The sequence below is a fragment of the Coregonus clupeaformis genome, chromosome 7 (genome assembly GCF_020615455.1).
Source record: "Coregonus clupeaformis isolate EN_2021a chromosome 7, ASM2061545v1, whole genome shotgun sequence".
Classification (NCBI taxonomy): Eukaryota; Metazoa; Chordata; class Actinopteri; order Salmoniformes; family Salmonidae; genus Coregonus; species Coregonus clupeaformis.
This window is the reverse complement of record NC_059198.1, coordinates 48,105,417-48,126,432: the sequence shown is the minus strand read 5'-3', so window position 1 is coordinate 48,126,432 and position 21,016 is coordinate 48,105,417. Positions and strand designations below refer to the sequence as shown.

The 21,016-nt window shown below is 48.4% G+C and overlaps 1 protein-coding gene across 1 annotated transcript in view; it reads right to left on the bottom strand.

Moving 5' to 3' along the window:
* Positions 1-7,125: 7,125 nt before the first annotated feature.
* LOC121569814 overlaps positions 7,126-21,016 on the bottom strand; it is a 169,666-nt gene continuing 155,775 nt past the window's right edge. The window contains exons 4-5 of the mRNA XM_045221552.1: positions 7,795-7,879; positions 7,126-7,286 (exon numbers count right to left, since the gene is read on the bottom strand). Coding sequence (XP_045077487.1) covers positions 7,126-7,286; positions 7,795-7,879 — 246 coding nt within the window. The remainder of the gene's footprint in view (positions 7,287-7,794; positions 7,880-21,016) is intronic.

Here is a 21,016-nt window from a genome sequence, read left to right as displayed (position 1 = left end):
AGTGAGATAGGGAGAGAGAGGTGGGAAGAGAGTGGAAGACAGACAGAGAGAGAGAGAGATCGCGAGAGAGAAACAGAGAGAGAAAGACAGCAGTGCAAATGTACTTAGACTTGAGTATTTCAACAACTGGTCTCTTACAACTTGTTAGGCAATCACATGTACTTACGGGGGAAGGATGGCCAGCCACACAGGAGGGTGATTTTTATTAAGGAGGAGAAGGAGGCCGTGCTGACCGAGATGCATGCTGGCCATTTCGGAAGTGAAGCGCATGCTTGACAAAATCAACCTATGCTTCTTCTGACAAAATCAACCTATGCTTCTTCTGACGGGGAATTGTCAAGGTGGAGGTGGACAGCTGGGCAAGTGAAATAACCTTTTGTTTATCAATCACATTCTATTATATCTGAAATTATTATGATTTCAATGAATGTCATATCAGAGAGCACAATGTTTCAATTTGTCACTTTTTTGCTTGAAGGTCAGTACCCTGTCTAGCCTGCCAGAAGTTTGAGAGGGTGAATACTGTGGCACCGGAGTTGGAGCCCATCAAAGTTGTTTCACCATGGTACATGATTGGTAAGTGTCCCAATTCAGATTTTGCCCTGATAAGTTGTTTTGTAATGGTTGCTTTATTTGACCACAGCAGAGTTCAATATTATAGAATGTATGTGTGTGTCTGTATCCTTACAAATATGAAAATCTGCATACTGTATGACACAGATATGGTTAAGAATAAAGTAATCTTCGCTCTAACACTTTAAATGTTAGGGGTGGACCTCATCGGACCCTTCACGAAATCCAGGAATTGGCAACAGCTGGTGTCTGACGGCGACCGGTCACTTTACCAAGTGGGTGGAGGCGATACCCATTAAGGTCAGTAAAGGAAGAGAACGTGCTTAACTCTAAATTCCCTTCTGTAACCCATTAAAAAGGGTGCTTGGAACCAAAACTTGATACCCATCAAGGACGAGACTGGCGAGGCCACCTCCAAGGCGATGATGGACATCTTCAACACCCACGGTTCTTCTGAGGTCACCTTGAGTGACCGAAGTCGTGAACGCTAGAACAAGTTACGGATGTTATATGTTACTGTATATTCTGTCACCAATCATTTGTTTTATTTATTTTTTACAATTTGTTTTGGTTTTTCCATGGTACATAATCAGACATATTTTTCAATATCTTATAGTGTAAATAGATATCGCCTTCCTACCCCCTCCTCCAGGTTTGGTGAATGGACCAACCAGACCCTCAAGACTGCCATGGGCAAGTCCCTTGACGGGTACCAGGAACGGTGGGAGAACAACCTGAAGGTAATTCTCTTTGCACACAACAGCAGCTTCCAGGCCTCCACCGAGTACGGACGGGAGCCACAGCTGTTGACTGAGATAAATAATGCAATTGTATATACAATAATTGCATATACTGTAGTCTTTCAAATTTGTGATTGACTTATTATTGTTGTTTGTCTATTGCTATTTTTGTATAACATACTTTCAAATCACTGAAACCCCACCTGATGTGGTGGAAATTGTCGAACCAGATCAGAACGCCTTCAAGGACCACCTTCAGGCACGGACTGGAGGATGTGGAGGTTTTTGACCAGGTAAAAATGATTGTCCACTGTTAATTTATTTTCTGGCCCTCCGAGAGATATGTAAGAAATGTATTTGTAATATGAAATATAATTGCATTTATTCCTGTTATCAATCAAGGTGAGACTGAACATCGACAAGGCGCAGGAGAAACAGAAGGAGAGCTACCGGAGCAGAATCAAGAAGGGGACCAAGTGCTACGACATCCGGGCGAATTGCTTGGTTTGGAAGAAGGACGAAAGGAAGGCGAGACCTGGGAAACCTCGCTGCTCTTTCGCTCATTGCTGGGGTCACCATCTGTTAAGGTGAATATAAAACATCTCAGATAATAACTATTTGCATTTTCACATAAAATAACCTGAAACTGGTATTAGTGTTCCTAACACTGATATTTTTCTCTTTGTCTTCCTAGGGTTACCTTGGTCGAAGCCAACAATCTTCTCCAGTTGGAGCAGTTGGACGGTCGACCACTGAAAGCCCTGCCCAATAGACCAAGTACTGTATGTTAAGCTTTGGTTGACATTTGAGAAAGCAAGAAATTGTAGTTATAATGAGCTTATAAATAAGATGGAAATTTACATACACCTTAGCCAAATACATTTAAACTCAGTTTTTCAAAATTCCTGACATTTAATCCTAGTAAAAATTCCCTGTCTTAGGTCAGTTAGGATCACCACTTTATTTTAAGCATGTGAAATGTCATAATAATACTAGAGATAATTATTTATTTCAGCTTTTATTTCTTCATCACATTCCCAGTGGGTCAGAAGTTTACATACACTCAATTAGTATTTGCTAGTATTACCTTTAAATTGTTTAACTTGGGTCAAACGTTTCGGGTAGCCTTCCACAAGCTTCCCACAATAAGTTGGGTGAATTTTGGCCCATTCCTCCCGACAGAGCTGGTGTAACTGTAGGTCTCCTTGCTCGCACATGCTTTTTCACTTTTGCCCACACTTTTCTATAGGTTTGAGCTCAGGGCTTTGTGATGGCCACTCCAATACCTTGACTTTGTTGTCCTTAAGCCATTTTGCCACAACATTGGAAGTATGCTTGGGGTCATTGTCCATTTGGAAGACCCATTTGCGACCAAGCTTTAACTTCCTGACTGATGTCTTGAGTTGTTGTTTCAATATATCCACATAATTTTCCTTCCTCATGATGCCATCTATTTTGTGAAGTGCACCAGTCCCTCCTGCAGAAAAGCATCCCCACAGCATGATGCTGCCACCCCCATGCTTCACGGTTGGGATGGTGTTCTTCGGCTTGCAAGCACCCCCCTTTTACTCCAAACATAACGATGGTCATTATGGCCAAACAGTTCTATTTTTTTTCATCAGACCAGAGGACGTTTTTCCAAAAAGTACAATCTTTGTCCCCATGTGTAGTTGCAAACCATAGTTTGGCTTTTTATGGCGGTTTTGGAGCAGTGGCTTCTTCGTTGCTGAGCGGCCTTTCAGGTTATGTCGATATAGGACTCGTTTTACTGTGGATATAGATACCTTTGTACCTGTTTCCTCCAGCATCTTCACAAGGTCCTTTGCTGTTGTTCTGGGATTGATTTGCACTTTTCGCACTAAAGTACATTCATCTCTAGGAGACAGAACACATCTCCTTCCTTGCATACTATTGTTTGTACAGATGAACATGGTACCTTCAGGCGTTTGGAAATTAATCCCAAGGATGAACCAGACTTGTGGAGGTCTACAATTCTTTTTCTGAGATTTTGGCTGATTTCCTTGGATTTTCACATGATGTCAAGCAAAGAGGCACTGAGTTTGAAGGTAAGCCTTGAAATACATTCACAGGTACACCTCCAATTACATTTAAGTCATTTAGCAGACGCTCTTATCCAGAGCGACTTACAGTTAGTGAGTGCATACATTTTTTCATACCGGTCACCCGTGGGAATCAAACCCACAACCCTGGCATTGCAAGAGCCATGCTCTACCAACTGAGCTACACGGGACAATTGACTCAAATGATGTCAATTAGCCTATCAGAAGCTTCTAAAACCATGACATCATTTTCTGGTATTTTCCAAGCTGTTTAAAGGCAACTTAGTGTATGTAAACTTCTGACCCACTGGAATTGTGATACAGTGAATTATAAGTGAAGTCATCTGTCTGTAAATAATTGTTGGAAAAATTACTTGTGTCATGCACAAAGTAGATGTCCTAACCGACTTGCCAAAACTATAGTTTGTTAACAATACATTTGTGGAGTGGTTGGAAAACAAGTTTTAATGACTCCAACCTAAGTGTATGTAAACCTCCGACTTCAACTCTACCTCTTCAATTTACCTCCCCAAATTACTTTAGGACCATTGACTGTCCGAGGCCCCCAGGAGTTATCCCATCCACCAGAGCCAGTGAGTTCAGATCAGTCTGATTCTCTGTGCTTTGAGTCGGAGGGGGACCAGGTTGAGGTAGGTTATACCTTCCAAAACTGTTGAAAAGTACATATCTCCCATTTATAACACTGCACTAATCCATCATTTTCTCACAGTAAAGTGTAACTTGTGTGTTTGCTTGTTCAAGTCTCTGTCTCCTACCCTGTTCCCTTTAACTATTCTCCTGTTCTCCAGGACCTAGGGGTTCTGCCCAACACCCAGAAGTGGATCCACCTGATGTCCTCCATAACCAACCACCATCCGACTTTTCATTACATAATCTACAGCTACTGTTATTGTCATGTTATCATTATCTGCTAAGAAAGATTTCTTGCTCTATCATACTGGGCACATAATATGTGATATACACAGATTAATTAAAAACACTTGCACTGCAAACACTCAAAACAAAGAGAGCAGCAGTGTCTGGACTTCGCAGTCTCCCTCTTCAAGTCCCCCTTCTGAGACTGGCTGCCTGTTGAGAATAAGTGACAGGCAGAACCTCCCTCCCTCCCACCCACACAACAACCACCTCCTCTATATTCCACACACCAGAATTCAGTATTTTAATCTATGATTGCCATGTGAGTGTACACACAATCTGTTAAAATAAATGAATGACAACTGTACAAAAAAAATATCAAAGTTTATGTATTAAAATCTTAAATATTGCCATGTTGGTTTTCCCAGATGTTTCACAAGGTGTTAACTATTGTAAGTGGTAAGGTATCATTTGATGGAATTTATTTGTTCCACATTATTCATTGTTGTATCCTAGGACCTACAAAATATACATATATATACATATATGTATATATTCAACCACAAGGGTGTACTAATGAGCTATGTGAGATAGATTTTTTAAAAATCATAATAGAGGACTACTGATATTATATTATTTCAGGGGCAGGGGGTGGAGCATTGCAAGTTTAAGACCATGCTTAGCCATTGTTCTCTCTCTTATGTCTGGTCTTAACAAGAGGTGGTCACGGTTGTTTTATACTGGTATCCTTGATTTATTTGGCGTGGGCTATGGCCAAACAGTAGCCTGTGTTGAGTTTGCTTAATAAACCGTGAATTCATATACTCAAACCTCTGTCTGGACAATTGTTCATTTATGATCTAGCCAGGTCATTACATTGGTGTCAGAAGTAAAAATGTGGATAAAACTTAGCCAGCTAGCTAGCTGACTACCGTGGCTAGCTATCGTTAAGTGGAGAAGAACGGGGGTTGAAAATGCTTCGAGGGAATCCGAAAGTGAAGGTGGAGGTAGGGGACGATTATGGCCAAGGAAGTGCGTGTGCATGGACGTCGGAGGATCTGGCCGAGGAGACCGCCAGGGCATCGGAGCACAGAGGCCGCTTGAGGGTTACCGCTAGAATGGTGGCAGCTGAAGCGGACATGAGTGCTTCATCGACTGTGCTTCGCGCGGATTTTGGGGGGCGGACCGAAGGGGTGACGTCGGCGCTGCGTGACGAGGAGGCTGGGGCTCAGGATGTAAACAAACATGGCGGCGCCCAGTCCCCGATTGTGTCCGCATCTGATAAGACCCCGAAGTACTCCGGTAAGGCAGATTGGGAAGCTTTTCATGCTCAGTTTGAACTTTAGCTCATTTTGGGGGGTGGTCGAATGAAGATAGGGCACTACAGTTGGCTTTGTGCCTCACAGATGATGCTCTGTCCTGTTTGATATTGATTAGCCCCGAGGACAGACGTGATTGTGGGGCTTTAGTTGGAGCACTGAAGAGGCGCTTTGGACAGTGTGTACAGCTCGGGCTGCTGCGCTCCGAACTGAGTAATAGACGCAGGCAACCTGGAGAGCCACTACGTGTGCTAGCGAATGACATTGAGAGCCTCTCTCGGCGGGCATATGCTCACATGCCCCCCTCCATGCAGAGTGAGCTAGCATGGGACCAGTTCATACAGGCGTTCTCTCCTACGGAGCTGTGCATACAGACCCAGCTGGCTAATCCTGAGTCATTGCAGATAGCCTTGGAAAATGCTTTGGAGAGGGAGCTCGTGTGGGCTGGGGCTTCAGCTGGGGCTTTGGTGGGGGTGCAGGGATTCAGAGCCGGAAATGAATGAACTCATTTGTGCTGTGTCGCTACAGGTGGCTGGAGAGGGTAGCTGCCACAGGCCTGAAGCTCCACCCCGAGAAGTGCCACTTCATGAGGAAAGAGGTGTCCTTCTTGGGCAACCAAGTGGGGGAGGAGGATATCAGCACCATGGAGGACAAAGTGGGGGCTGTCCGAGACTGGCCCACCCCTACCGACCAGCATCAGCTGAAGAGCTTCCTGGGCCTGGCCTCGTACTACAGGAGGTTTGTACGGGGCTTCTCAAGCGTCGCTGCCTCCCTGAACCTCCTGCTGCCGAAGGACAAGGCCTTCACTTGGACAGTGGAGTAGAGAAGGCCTTCAACACCCTCAAACGTGCGCTGATTGAGGCCCCCGTGCTCGCCCCCCCTGACCTCACCTTGCCCTTTATCCTGGACACAGACGCGAGCAATGTGGGCATGGGTGGGGTGCTGGCCCAGGTGGGGCCAGAGGGGGAGAGAGTGGTGGTGTACTTCAGCAAAACATTCAATAAACATGAGCGCCGCTACTGTGTCACCCGGCGGGGGCTCCTTGCTGTTGTGGCTTCCATCAAACACTTCAATTACTACCTGGGTGGCCTGCCATTTACTGTAAGGACTGACCACTCTGCTCTCCAGTGGCTCATGTCTTTCAAAGAGCCAGAGTGGCAGGTTGCACGCTGGTTGGAGGAGCTTCAGCCGTACAACTTCACAGTGGTGCACAGGGCAGGGGGACGCCACTCCAACGCCGACGCCATGTCCCATCGGCCCTGTACTGCAGATGGGTGCCGTCACTTTGAGAGGAGAGAGGGCCGTGAGAGAGAACTGTGTGTGGAGGAGGGGGTCTGTGCCACAGTGTGTCCGGCGAGCGGGCCTGTCTGCTGTGAGCTGCAGACTGTCAACGTGGCTGAATGGGGGCAGCAGCATGGAAGGGACACAGACCTACAGCCAGTGCTACAGTGGGTAGAGGCGCAGCTGAGGCCACCATGGGAAGAGGTGGCAGCGCTCTCACTCGCAACCAAAGGGTTGTGGTCAAAGTTTGAGAGACTGCGGCTGACTGATGGCGTGCTACAGCGGACATGGAAGGAGCCAGCTACGCGAGAGGAAAGGTGGCAGCTGGTGGTCCCAAAAGCACTGCGGGAGGCTGTGCTCCAGAGCAGTCATGGGGGGCTGGACACTGGACACTTTGGGGTCACAAAAACCCTCCGCCGCCTCCATCAGGGCTTTTACTGGGGGGCAGCACAAGAGGGATGTGGAGGACTTTTGCCACCACTGTGACAACTGCACAGCGAGAAAGGGCCCTCCAGGCCATTCTCATGCTCAGCTCCAACAGTACCCAGTTGGGGCTCCCATGGGAGTGGATGTAGTTGGGCTGTTCCCCACCACAGACAGTGGAAACCGCTGGGTGCTCACGGCAATGGACTATTTCACAAAATGGCCCGAGGCCTATGCTCTGCCTGACCAGGAGGCAGAGACCATCGTCGACGTCCTGACAGCGGGGATGTGTGAGAGGCTGGGTATGCACAAGACCCGCACTACTCCTCTCCATCCTCAAAGTGATGGCCTTGTGGAGCGCTTCAACAAAACACTTGGACAGCAGCTGGCCATCGTCTCTGCCAAACACCATCGTGACTGGGATAAGCACCTGCCCATGGTCCTCATGGCATGCCGCTCCGCTGTCCAAGACTCCACCTCCTGCACGCCTGCCCTCCTCATGCTGGGGAGAGAGATCTGCACCTCTGCAGAGATGACGTTTGGTCGGCCCCTGAATAGCCCTCTTGTTCCCCCGGGGCCGGAGTATGCCCAGAGACTCCAGGACCGCCTGGAGACAGCACACACCTTCGCCAGAGAGCAGCTGGTGAATGCAGGTGTGAGGCAGAAGAGGAACTATGACGTGCACACCCGGGGAAGGCACTTTGTGGCTGGGGAGCTGGTCTGGGTCTACAGCCTCCTGAGAAAGAAAGGCAGATGCCCCAAGTTGGACAGCCACTGCGTGGGGCCCTGCACCCTGCAGCATCCTGGAGAGGGTAGGGGAGGTTGTGTACCGGGTGCAGCTTTCTCCCAGGAGGAGAAAGGTGGCACTGCACCGGGACAGGTTAGCCCCATACAGAGGGGCCTCTTCTCCCCAAACCTCAGGGACCACCACAATTCCCCTCTCTGGGAATGACATTCCCCAAGCATCCACCCCCAGATGCCACAGAAAAGGCTCCAGACAGCCCACTCCACCCAGTCTCACCGCGTGGCTACGGACTGTATTCCCCGTTCCCTCATCCTTGTCCCCCATGTCCCTACCTTCGTCCCCTGGGTCCCATAGGGGCAGCCCTCTGCCATCGCAAATGTAAGACCATGGTTAGCCATTGTTCTCTCTCTTACGTCTGGTCTGAACAAGAGGTGGTCATGGTTGTTTTATACGGGTATCCTTGATTTATTTGGCGTGGGCTATGGCCAAACAGTAGCCTGTGTTGAGTTTGCTTAATAAACCGTGAATTCGTAAACTCAAACCTCTGTCTGGACAATTGTTCATTTATGATCTAGCCAGGTCATTAGAATATATATTCCCACCAAATTAGTGCACTATGCCTTTATGAGCTGAGAAAAATACTCCTCAGAAGAGCAGAGAAAAATACTCCTCAGCACCATTCTCGGACAGCCCCCCCTTCTGGGAAATAATGTCTGGAGGGTGAAAATCCAAAAGCATTCTGAGTATTATTTATATCACCTCCCCTGTCTGGTACTGTATCTAGACTTTCTCTATGCCACAAAAATCGCAAGGTAGAAATGTTATGTTTCTGGTCGTTACAATGTACTGCTACAATGTCCCTGTCGTTTATCCTGATTAAACCTTTATGTTCACTAATTCTCTGTTTAAGGGAACGAGAGGTTTTTCCTATATAACATAACCCACATGGACATTTAATTAAGCAATAAGGCCCGAGGAGGTGTGGTATATGGCCAATATACCACGGCTAAGGGCCGGTCTTTATGCATGACGCAATGCGGAGTGCCTGGACACAGCCCTTAGCAGTGGTATGTTGGCCATGTACCACAAACCCCCGAAGTGCCTTATTGCTATTATAAACTGGTTACCAACGTAAAAATAAATGTTTTGTCATACCCATGGTATACAGTCTGATATGCCACAGCTGTCAGCCAATCAGAATTCAGGGCACGAAACACCCAGTTTATAATCATGTAGATGTATGGTCCCCTGTAGCTCAGTTGGTTGAGCATTGCGCTTGGAACGCCAGGGTTGTGGGTTTGTTTCCCACGGGTGGCCAGTATGAAAATGCATGCACTCACCTAACTGTAAGTCAAATCAAATCAAATCAAAATGTATTGGTCACATGCGCCGAATACAACAGGTGCAGACATTACAGTGAAATGCTTACTTACAGCCCTTAACCAACAGTGCATTTATTTTTAACAAAAAAAGTAAAAATATATAAACAACAAAAAAAGTGTTGAGAAAAAAAAGAGCAGAAGTAAAATAAAATAACAGTAGGGAGGCTATATATACAGCGGGGTACCGGTGCAGAGTCAATGTGCGGGGGCATCGGCTAGTTGAGGTAGTTGAAGTAATATGTACATGTGGGTAGAGTTAAAGTGACTATGCATAAATAATTAACAGAGTAGCAGCAGCGTAAAAAGGATGGGGTGGGGGGGCAGTGCAAATAGTCCGGGTAGCCATGATTAGCTGTTCAGGAGTCTTATGGCTTGGGGGTAGAAGCTGTTGAGAAGTCTTTTGGACCTAGACTTGGCACTCCGGTACCGCTTGCCGTGCGGTAGCAGAGAGAACAGTCTATGACTAGGGTGGCTGGAGTCTTTGACAATTTTTAGGGCCTTCCTCTGACACCGCCTGGTATAGAGGTCCTGGATGGCAGGAAGCTTGGCCCCAGTGATGTACTGGGCCGTACGCACTACCCTCTATAGTGCCTTGCGGTCGGAGGCCAAGCACTTGCCATACCAGGCGGTGATGCAACCAGTCAGGATGCTCTCGATGGTGCAGCTGAATAATTTTTTGAGGATCTGAGGACCCATGCCAAACCTTTTCAGTCTCCTGAGGGGGAATAGGCTTTGTCGTGCCCTCTTCACGACTGTCTTGGTGTGTTTGGACCATGATAGTTCGTTGGTGACGTGGACACCAAGGAACTTGAAGCTCTCAACCTGTTCCACTACAGCCCCGTCGATGAGAATGGGGGCGTGCTCAGTCCTCTTTTTTTTCCTGTAGTCCAAAATCATCTCCTTTGTCTTGGTCACGTTGAGGGAGAGGTTGTTGTCCTGGCACCACACAGCCAGGTCTCTGACCTCCTCCCTATAGGCTGTCTCATCGTTGTCGGTGATCAGGCCTACCACTGTTGTGTCGTCGGCAAACGTAATGATTGTGTTGGAGTCGTGCCTGGCCATGCAGTCATGGGTGAACAGAGAGTACAGGAGGGGACTGAGCACGCACCCCTGAGGGGCCCCCGTGTTGAGGATCAGTGTGGCAGATGTGTTATTACCTACCCTTACCACCTGGGGGCGGCCCGTCAGGAAGTCCAGGATCCAGTTGCAGAGGGAGGTGTTTAGTCCCAGGATCCTTAGCTTAGTGATGAGCTTAGAGGGCACTATGGTGTTGAATGCTGAGCTGTAGTCAATGAATAGCATTCTCACGTAGGTGTTCCTCTTGTCCAGGTGGGAAAGGGCAGTGTGGAGTGCAATAGAGATTGCATCATCTGTGGATCTGTTGGGGCGGTATGCAAATTGGAGTGGGTCTAGGGTTTCTAGGATAATGCTGTTGATGTGAGCCATGACCAGCCTTTCAAAGCACTTCATGGCTACAGACATCAGTGCTACGGGTCGGTAGTCATTTAGGCAGGTTATCTTAGAGTCCTTGGGCACGGGGACTATAGTGGTCTGCTTGAAACATGTTGGTATTACAGACTCAGTCAGGGACATGTTGAAAATGTCAGTGAAGACACTTGCCAGTTGGTCAGCACATGCTCGGAGTACACGTCCTGGTAATCCGTCTGGCCCTGCGGCCTTGTGAATGTTGACCTGCTTAAAAGTCTTACTCACATCGGCTACGGAGAGCGTGATCACATAGTCATCCGGAACAGCTGGTGCTCTCATGCATGCTTCAGTGTTGCTTGCCTCGAAGCGAGCATAGAAGTGGTTTAGCTCGTCTGGTAGGCTTGTGTCACTGGGCAGCTCGCGGCTGTACTTCCCTTTGTAGTCTGTAATAGTTTTCAAGCCCTGCCACATCCGACGAGCGTCAGAGCCAGTGTAGTATGATTCAATCTTAGTCCTGTATTGACTCTTTGCCTGTTTGATGTTTCGTCGGAGGGCATAGCGGGATTTCTTATAAGCGTCCGGGATAGAGTCCTGTTCCTTGAAAGCGGCAGCTCTACCCTTTAGCTCAGTGCGGATGTTTCCTGTAATCCATGGCTTCTGGTTGGGGTATGTACGTACGGTCACTATGGGGACGACATCATCGATGCACTTATTGATGAAGCCAGTGACTGATGTGGTGTACTCCTCAATGCTGTCTGAAGAATCCCGGAACATGTTCCAGTCTGTGCTAGCAAAACAGTCCTGTAGCTTAGCATCTGCGTCATCTGACCACTTTTTTATTAACCGAGTCACTGGTGCTTCCTGCTTTAGTTTTTGCTTATAAGCAGGAATCAGGAGGATAGATTTATGGTCAGATTTGCCAAATGGAGGGCGAGGGAGAGCTTTGTATGCGTCTCTGTGTGTGGAGTAAAGGTGGTCTAGAGTTTTTAATGTCCCGTTGGTAGGATAACCGTAATCTTAGGTCATCCAATTTGTTATCCAATGATTGAAGATTGGCTAATAGGAATGATGGAAGAGGCAGTTTAATCGCTCGCCGTCGGATCCTTACAAGGCACCCCGATCTACGTCCACGATATCTCTGTCTCTTCCTCACACGAATGACGGGGATTTGGGCCTTGTCGGGTGTCTGTATGATATCCTTCGCGGCCGCCTCGTTGAAGAAAAAATCTTCGTCCAATAAGAGGTGAGTAATCGCTGTCCTGATATCCAGAAGCTCTTTTTGGTTATAAGAGACGATGGCAGAAACATTATGTACAAAATAAATTACAAATAACGCGGAAAAACACACATAATAGTACAATTGGTTAGAGGGCTGTAAAACGGCAGCCATCTTCTCCGGCGCTGTTCTTGATAAGAGCGTCTGCTAAATGACTAAAATGTAGATAACTTGTGTGGAGGAGCACATAATAATGTAATTTCTTTGTAACCGTTTTCCTGTATTTGGGTGGCAAAAATATTCACATGTCATCATATTGTTGCACTGTGTGCAGCCACTGCATTTATAGCTTCCATTTGGAAGGGGGAATAAAAGAGCCTGGCTTATTTTCTTTTGTGGCTGGCAGAAGGCATGGACCAACTTTTTATGTAAATTGCGACCTCCTGTATAGAATAAGTGCTGTGTTCTTAAATTCAGCTGGAAAAGCAGTGTCTGATGATAGAATATGCCAGTCTTTCTTGATAGCAGCTCCCACTTTGCGTGAGTTCAAAGTGTAGTGGTAGAAAATTACTGAGTGTTCTTTAGCTCTAGGGGTCCTTTTTGTAGCGGTTCATCTCGTTTTTTCCCTAGTGCCATATTAAAAGCTTCATCCATGCATTGCGGAGGGTAGCCTCTTGTCAGAAACCTATTGCTCACCTCTGCTGCACTGTAAAAAGTAATTAGTTCTGCTAACTCCATTTTTTTGTGGAAACCGTTGCCTAAAACCATTCGAGTAACTCAACTCAAAGTATGTCAGTGTCAATACTTAAAGCAATAAAGTGACATCACCACCCAGTGAACTTTTTGACACTAAATTGCATTTTGTATTCTTAACTATAATGATTGAAATGATTCAACATTAATATTTGTTGTAGTCAACATAAAAATGTAGGGTCCATTCTACTTAAATTGTTAACCTTTATTACCTAAGTGTAAGTAGTAAGTAGTTCTGATTAGTAATTTTCAGTGGTCTTGTCTTAATGTTTAACATTGTTTTTTGTATTTGATGATATGTAATTTTAACCCACCTTAGCAGGAATTGTTGAGCACAATGTAGTACCTCCTCTAGCAGTAATTGGAGGTAGCGCTGTAAGCATTACAGGATGCTGTATTAGCCTCTGTCAGTAAGAGCGGTGCACATGGCCTTGTTAATGGTGGGAATGGCTTGTCTCATTATTGAACGTTGGTTTTAATATCCATTCATCATGATCAATTACACTTCATAGCACAACAAACGGCTTAATACCATTTTAGAAATTTAGTTTTCTTTCTTCAAACATTGTGCAAAAGTATCATTAAGTCAAAAATATTGAATTACCCACAATCCACTAAAAACAGAGCCACGTGTCACGATTAATTATTCACAGAGACGAAGAGGCGAAGCTAGAGGGCCCAACTGGGCCCAAAATCTGTCTTCTCCAGCACGTGGTGTTTTTTTGGTTGTGTTTTTTTACGCTCACCAAGCGGGGAGGTTAATGAGAAAGTGTAGAATTTGGTTAACAAAAAATGTAATGCCTCATTTGCTACGTGTGGCTTATTTGATCGAAGTTTCGTAATGATTAGGTTGTTACAAGTGTACTGATATAAGTAGGAAGCGTGACACAGTCACAAAGTCATAAAGCCCGTCTAGTTCTACAATTTATCTTCTAACCCTAACCTTAACCACACTGCTAATCTTATGCCTAACCCTAATCGTAAACTTGTACCTTTTGTTTTTGTAAATATTAGGTTATGTGGAGCCATTCCACAGTGCCCTGGTGAAAAATACCCCAAAGTGGGGGCATTTTGGGTACACAAGCATGAGGGAGCGGATACACCTTGCGGTTATGGAGCACAACAAGATTGCGGGACAGAAACCTGCAAGGAACTGTCACGCCCTGGCTCTGGGGACTCTTATATGTTGAGCCAGGGTGTGTAGGGTCTATGTTTTGTGTTCTATGTTCAGTTTCTAGTTCATGTGTTTTCTATGTTGGCCGGGGTGGTTCCCAATCAGAGGCAACGTGAATCAGATGTTGCTTGTTGTCTCTGATTGGGGACAATACTTAGGCAGCCTTTTGTGCACTTGTCATTTGTGGGATCTTGTTCCGTGTAGGTTTGTGTGTTTATGACCGAGGACTTCACGTTTCGTTTTGTTGTTTTTGTTGTTTGTATCGTGTTGCTAAGTACACATTAAAAAGATGTACGCATATCACGCTGCGCCTTGGTCCACTCATTACGACGATCATGACAGAAGATCCCACCAAAATAGGACCAAGCAGCGTGTTTCGGAGCAAACGCCGGGTAAGGAGCTGGAGAAGTTGGCGATGGCCCAGGTGGGCCAATGGTGGTCCTGGGAGGACATGTTCGCGGGCAAAGGGCCATGGGCAAAGGTTAAAGCCCTGGCGAGAGAGGAGGTACGGCGCCAACAGTGTCGTCGTCGGACAGGCGAGAGGGACCCCCAATACATTTTTTAGGGGGGGCACACGGCATGGACGACGGGGCTGCTGGAGGCAGCTACAGGGCGTATCTGCAGAATAGGAGAGGAGGCCACCAGGTTACGGGGGCTATTGGTCATGAGGGAGCAGGAGTTAGTTGGTCAGAGGGAGGAGCTACTGGAGGCGATAAGGGAGAAGGAGAGAGTAGAGGCACGGCGAGAGGAACTGAGTAGGCAGCAGAGGGAGCGGAGGTTTATGAGGAAACCCAGTTCCGCTCCTCGCACCAAGCAAGTGGTGTGTGTCACCAGTCCGGTCCGGCCCGTTCCTGATCCCCGCACTAAGTTAGTGGTGCGTGTTCCCAGTCCGGCCCGAACCGTTCCTGCTCCCCGCACTAAGTTAGTGGTGCGTGTTCCCAGTACGGCCCAACACGTTCCTGCTCCCCGCACTAAGTTAGTGGTGCGTGTTCCCAGTACAGCCCAACCCGTTCATCCTCCCCGCACTAAGTTAGTGGTGCGTGTTCCCAGTACGGCCCAACCCGTTCCTGCTCCCCGCACTAAGTTAGTGGTGCGTGTTCCCAGTCCGACCCGGCCTGTTCCTGCCCCTCGCACCAAGCCTGTGGTGCGCGTCGCCAGCCCGGCCCGGCCTGTTCCTGCCCCTCGCACCAAGCCTGTGGTGCGCGTCGCCAGCCCGGCCCGGCCTGTTCCTGCACCTCGCACCAAGCCTGTGGTGCGCGTCGCCAGCCTGGCCCGGCCTGTTCCTGCCTCTCGCACCAAGCAGGTGGTGCACGTCGCCAGCCCGGCCCGGCCTGTTCCTGCCCCTCGCACCAAGCCTTTGGTGCGCGTCGCCAGCCCGGCCCGGCCTGTTCCTGCCCCTCGCACCAAGCCTGTGGTGCGCGTCGCCAGCCCGGCCCGGCCTGTTCCTGCACCTCGCACCAAGCCTGTGGTGCGCGTCGCCAGCCTGGCCCGGCCTGTTCCTGCCTCTCGCACCAAGCCTTTGGTGCGCGTCGCCAGCCCGGACCGGCCTGTTCCTGTCCCTCGCACCAAGCCTGTGGTGCGCGTCGCCAGCCCGGTCTGGCCTGTTCCTATCCCTCGCACCAAGCCTGTGGTGCGCGTCGCCAGCCCGGTCCGGCCTGTTCCTGCTCCCCGCACCAAGCCAGTGGTGCGCGTCGCCAGCCCGGTCCGGCCTGTTCCTGCTCCCCGCACCAAGCCTGTGGTAGCGTCGTCAGCCCGGTCCGACCCGTTCCTGCTCTCCGCACCAAGCCAGTGGTGCGCGTCGTCAGCCCGGTCCGGCCCATTCCTGCTCCCCGCACCAAGCCTGTGGTGCGCGTCGTCAGTCCGGCACAGCCCGTGCCTGTTTCACCGGTGCCTGGTCAGGTACCGGTCAGTTGCTCCACACCGGAGCCTAAGCAATCCGCTCCACCGATGTCAAGTCCAGCTCCAGCCAGCGGGACCAGACCAGGGGCGCTATGGGGGGGTAGTTAGAGGGTAGGGTGGTGGTCACGCCCGGAGCCGGATCCGCCTCCGAGGCGGAATGCCCACCCGTCCCCTCCCCTGTTTGGTTTAGTTGGCGCGGTCACAGTCCGCGCCTTTGGGGGGGGTACTGTCACGCCCTGGCTCTGGGGACTCTTATATGTTGAGCCAGGGTGTGTAGGGTCTATGTTTTGTGTTCTATGTTCAGTTTCTAGTTCATCTGTTTTCTATGTTGGCCGGGGTGGTTCCCAATCAGAGGCAACGTGAATCAGCTGTTGCTTGTTGTCTCTGATTGGGTACCATACTTAGGCAGCCTTTTGTGCACTTGTCATTTGTCGGATCTTGTTCCGTGTAGGTTTGTGTGTTTATGACCGAGGACTTCACGTTTCGTTTTGTTGTTTTTGTTGTTTGTATCGTGTTGCTAAGTACACATTAAAATGATGTACGCATATCACGCTGCGCCTTGGTCCACTCATTACGACGATCGTGACAGGAACACTGAAAGGTATAACATCAAGACTACAACAGTATGACACAACCACCTCATTCTTCTCTCTGCAGATTTTCAAAACACAATACAAAGGTATGTTTACAAAATTCCCCTGGAAAGGGCTTCTATTGACATAAATGATCTGTCAAAGTTAATAGGCTGCTGGAGGTTTACAGACAGTAAGTACTTTGAGATGAGTAAGGGGGTTTTGGTTGTGCTTTACCAGCTGGCCGTTTACCGCAGACAGGACAAGTCCATTGCCATAAGCACAAAGAGTCTCAGCTTCCCCAGCCCACCATGCCGAACACAATTAATTGCCAGTGTACCAAAGCCTGATAAATTACTATGGCTGCGTTTACACAGTCAGCCCAATTGTGATCTTTTTTTCACTAATTGGTATTTTGACCAATAAGATCAGTTCTGAACAAGATCTGACTTGATTAAGACCAATTAGTGGAGAGAATTTTTTTATCAGAATTGGGCTGCCTGTGTAAACACAGCCAGTTTGGCTCAGCATAAGACCATATAGAACAGGGTTCTCCAATCCTGTTCCTGGAGAGCTACGCTCCTGTAGGTTTTTGCTCCAACCCCAATTGTAACTAACCTGGTTCAGATTATCAACCAGCTAATTATTAGAATCAGGTGTGCTATATTAGGGTTGGAGTGAACCATCATAAAATAAATATGGATCTTTTCTATGAATCTTTTAAATGTATCTGCCATTATGGATTCTGTCACGCCCTGACGTATGGAACTCTTGTATGTTGAGTCAGGGTGTGGAAATCTATGTGATGTATTCTATGTTTAGGATCTAGGTTTCGTATTTCTATGTTTGGCCGGGTGTGATTCCCAATCAGAGGCAGCTGTCGCTCGTTGTCTCTGATTGGGGATCATACTTAAGTAGCCTGTGTGCCTACCTATGTTGTGGGATCTTGTTCCGTGTGTAGCCTTGTATTATGTATAGCCTTGAACTTCACGTTACGTTGGTTTATTGTTTTGTTGTATGTCTATTTGAGTTAAATAAACATGTTCGCATACCACACTGCACCTTGGAATGACCCGTCTCTCAACGATCGTGACAGAAGATCCCACCAAACGAGGACCAAGCAGCGTGCCCAGGAGCAGCAGACACCCTGGACACAGGTGGGGAAGAGTTTTTGGACATGGGGAGGATATTTTGGCAGGAAAAGGACCCTGGGCGAAGGAGGAGGCCCAGGCAGGAGAGGAACACAGAAGGCATCGGCCGAGGAGGAAGCCCGCGAGACAGTCCCAAGAAAATGTTGGGGGGGGGGCTAAAAGGGTGGTCGGGGATCGATAGAGAAGCGCCACGACCACTGCACTCGTGGGGGCTCAAGGAGGAGTCCTCACTGGAGGAGGACTGGGCACGGAGAGTAAAGGACTGGTACAGTCGTAGACCTCCAGCGCCGGTTCCCAGTCCGGTACGCCTCGTGCCTGCTCCTCGCACCAAGCCAGTGGTGCGTGTATCCAGTCCGGTACGGCCCGTACCTGCTCCTCGCACCAAACCAGTGGTGCGTGTCGCCAGCCCGGTACGCCCCGTACCTGCTCCCCGCACCAAGCCAGTGGTGCGTGTTCCCAGTCCAGTACGGCCCGTCCCTGCTCCTCGCACCAAACCAGTGGTGCGTGTCGCCAGCCTGGTACGCCCCGTACCTGCTCCCCGCACCAAGCCAGTGGTGCGTGTCGCCAGCCCGGTACACCCCGTACCTGCTCCCCGCAACAGGCCAGTGGTGCGCATCCCCAGTCCGGCCCGGCCCGTGCCCGTTCGACCGGTGCCTGGTCCAGCCCCGGTCAGCGGATCCATTCCGGAGCCAGAGCAGTCCGCTCCACCGGTTTCTAGTCCAGCTCCGGTCGGCGGCTCCACTCCGGAGCCTGAGCAGTCCGCTCCACCGGTTTCAAGTCCAGCTCCGGTCAGCGGCTCCACTCCGGAGCCAGAGTAGTCCGCTCCACCGGTGCCCAATCCAGCCCCGGTCAGCGGATCCATTCCGGAGCCAGAGTAGTCCGCTCCACCGGTTTCCAGTCCAGCTCCGGTCAGCGGTTCCACTCCGGAGCCAGAGCAGTCCGATCCACCGGGGTCCAGGTCAGCTCCGGTCAGCAGCTCCAGTCCAGACCCAGACGTCAGCCCCTCTCCAGGTTTGGGGTCTCCCACACCAGGGTCCAGACAGGGCTTGGTGCATCGCGGGAGGATTGGCGATCCAGGCCCAGACGTCAGTCCCTCTCCAGGTTCGGGGTCTCCCACACCAGGGTCCAGACAGGGCTTGGTGCATCGTGGGAGGAAGGAGAGGGGAAGCATCGCGCCGAGGTCCAGACCAGACCAGGGGCGCAAAGGGGAGGCTGAGAGGAAGAGGTCGTCACGCCCGGAGCTGGATCCGCCTCCGAGGCGGAATGCCCACCCGGACCCTACTCTGTTATGTCAGGTTTGTGCGGTCGGAGTCCGCACCTTTGGGGGGGGGGGTACTGTCACGCCTGACGTATGGAACTCTTGTATGTTGAGTCAGGGTGTGGAAGTCTATGTGATGTTTTTTATGTTTAGGAGCTAGATTCGTATTTCTATGTCTGGCCGGGTGTGATTCCCAATCAGAGGCAGCTGTCGCTCGTTGTCTCTAATTGGGGATCATACTTAAGTAGCCTGTTTGCCTACTATGTTTGTGGGATCTTGTTCCGTGTGTAGGCTTGTATTGTGTATAGCCTTGGACTTCACATTACGTTGGTTTCTTTTGTGTTTATTATTTAATAAACATGTTCGCATACCAAGCTGCACCTTGGTCTGACCCGTCTCTCAACGATTGTGAAAGATTCACAGAATATATTTATATAAACTGTGCATCAAACAGATGCTAGACATTCAGATATTCTAAGAATATTTATTTGTTAAATTCTAAATTACAGGGGAGGGTTCATCTTTTAATGCTAACTCAAGAGAACTGGGTATTCAAAAATGTTTGGTTTGTTGGTATGAACAGTGTAGTACAGTTCAGTGTGTCTCAGGTGTAGAGACACAAGTGCAGAGAACTTTAGCTCCAGATTGTTACACCAAATAATGTGATTTACCCAAAGATTTTTGCCGACATCTTGTCTATTTCAAGACTCTCATTGATTGAACAGGTAGGTGTCCACCCCAAAGGGCTGCATGTCATGATGACAGAGACCTGTCTCGATCAATGAGTGAGAAGACTTGAATTAGACACGATGGCAGCGCACATATTGTTGGATAACTTTATGGACCAAAAAAAGTATTTATTTTAATAACGGAGCATTTTCTAAATTCAAACTGACCCCCTATAACTGGACCTGACATTTTATGAGACTCCTGTTTCTCCGAATAGAGGACGAAGATGGCATCGCTAAGGTTGGTAAAAAATTATCTGTCCTACACCAAACAGTACCTATCCTGTAACTCACAGTAATGGATACCAAAAATCTTTGGTTAAATCACAATGTTTGGTGTAACAATCTGTAGCTAAGAGAACTGGTGATCAGCAGATGATGGGAGAGGTGGTCATGATGATACTGCCATTCCAAAGAAACATACAGTAAGGGAATACTTGTAAAGCTGTGGAAGGAGTGTTGTCATGATGAAACTGCCATTCAGCTCCTCATGAGTCATCTGCTTGAAATCCAGCATAATGTCTAATCCCTCGAGACACACAGGCAAAATAATTATATTTCTGTATCTAGAAACCACTCCAGGAAGAAGCCCAGGCACCACACGGTATTGTCTATTGTACAGTTTGAACAACAGTTGAAACATGCCAGCATAACATCAACATTAAGGTAGTGTAGTTGAACATGCATACATGTGCACAGGCACAGAGATTACATTAACAACAATATCTAGCCTAATAGAAAGAAATATGGCATAACCCTCAACCTTTGCACAGTGACCAGACCATACAAATGAGCCTAGGTAGGCAGACACTGGGTGTTTCTCGAAATGCATACTACCATGCTTCGAGCACGCAAATTGGAGCACGGGAGGGTCGGAGTATGAGTCCAAATAAAAGTATGCGAAACGGAGCACGGAGGGCACTTCTCAAAAGTGTACTCTGTTTGTTCATATTGTGAAGCATGCATCGATGCAAGCTTCAACAGAAAGTATGCAAAGAAATATGACGCAACCACATAAAAAAATAAACACATTGTCTTGATCATTATTTGAGCTGAAGTGAGAGAAAATACACTCCCACTTCAGAATGAAATGTTGCCTATTAACATCTTATATGTTGCCTGACTACAATATATTATCTTGATACGTTAATAAATACATGCTGTGTTAATTTTTGCATGGTTACCTGCCTACAATACCTGCAAAAATGTTTGCTTTGTCTATATCTTGTTTCGTATCTATTGTTGCCATTGACCTGGCTGGAAGAAGGTTCAGTGAATGGGGAGATGCAGCATGAGATAATACAGTAGGGGGAGTGCGAGTGCTTCTCAAATGTAATGTGTTATGCGTTCTCCACACTCTCGTCCTCACAAGAACGTACTCAAGAGAGCATCCTCTGAGAATGCACTTGGAGCATGAGAGTGTGGAGCACGGTAGTAT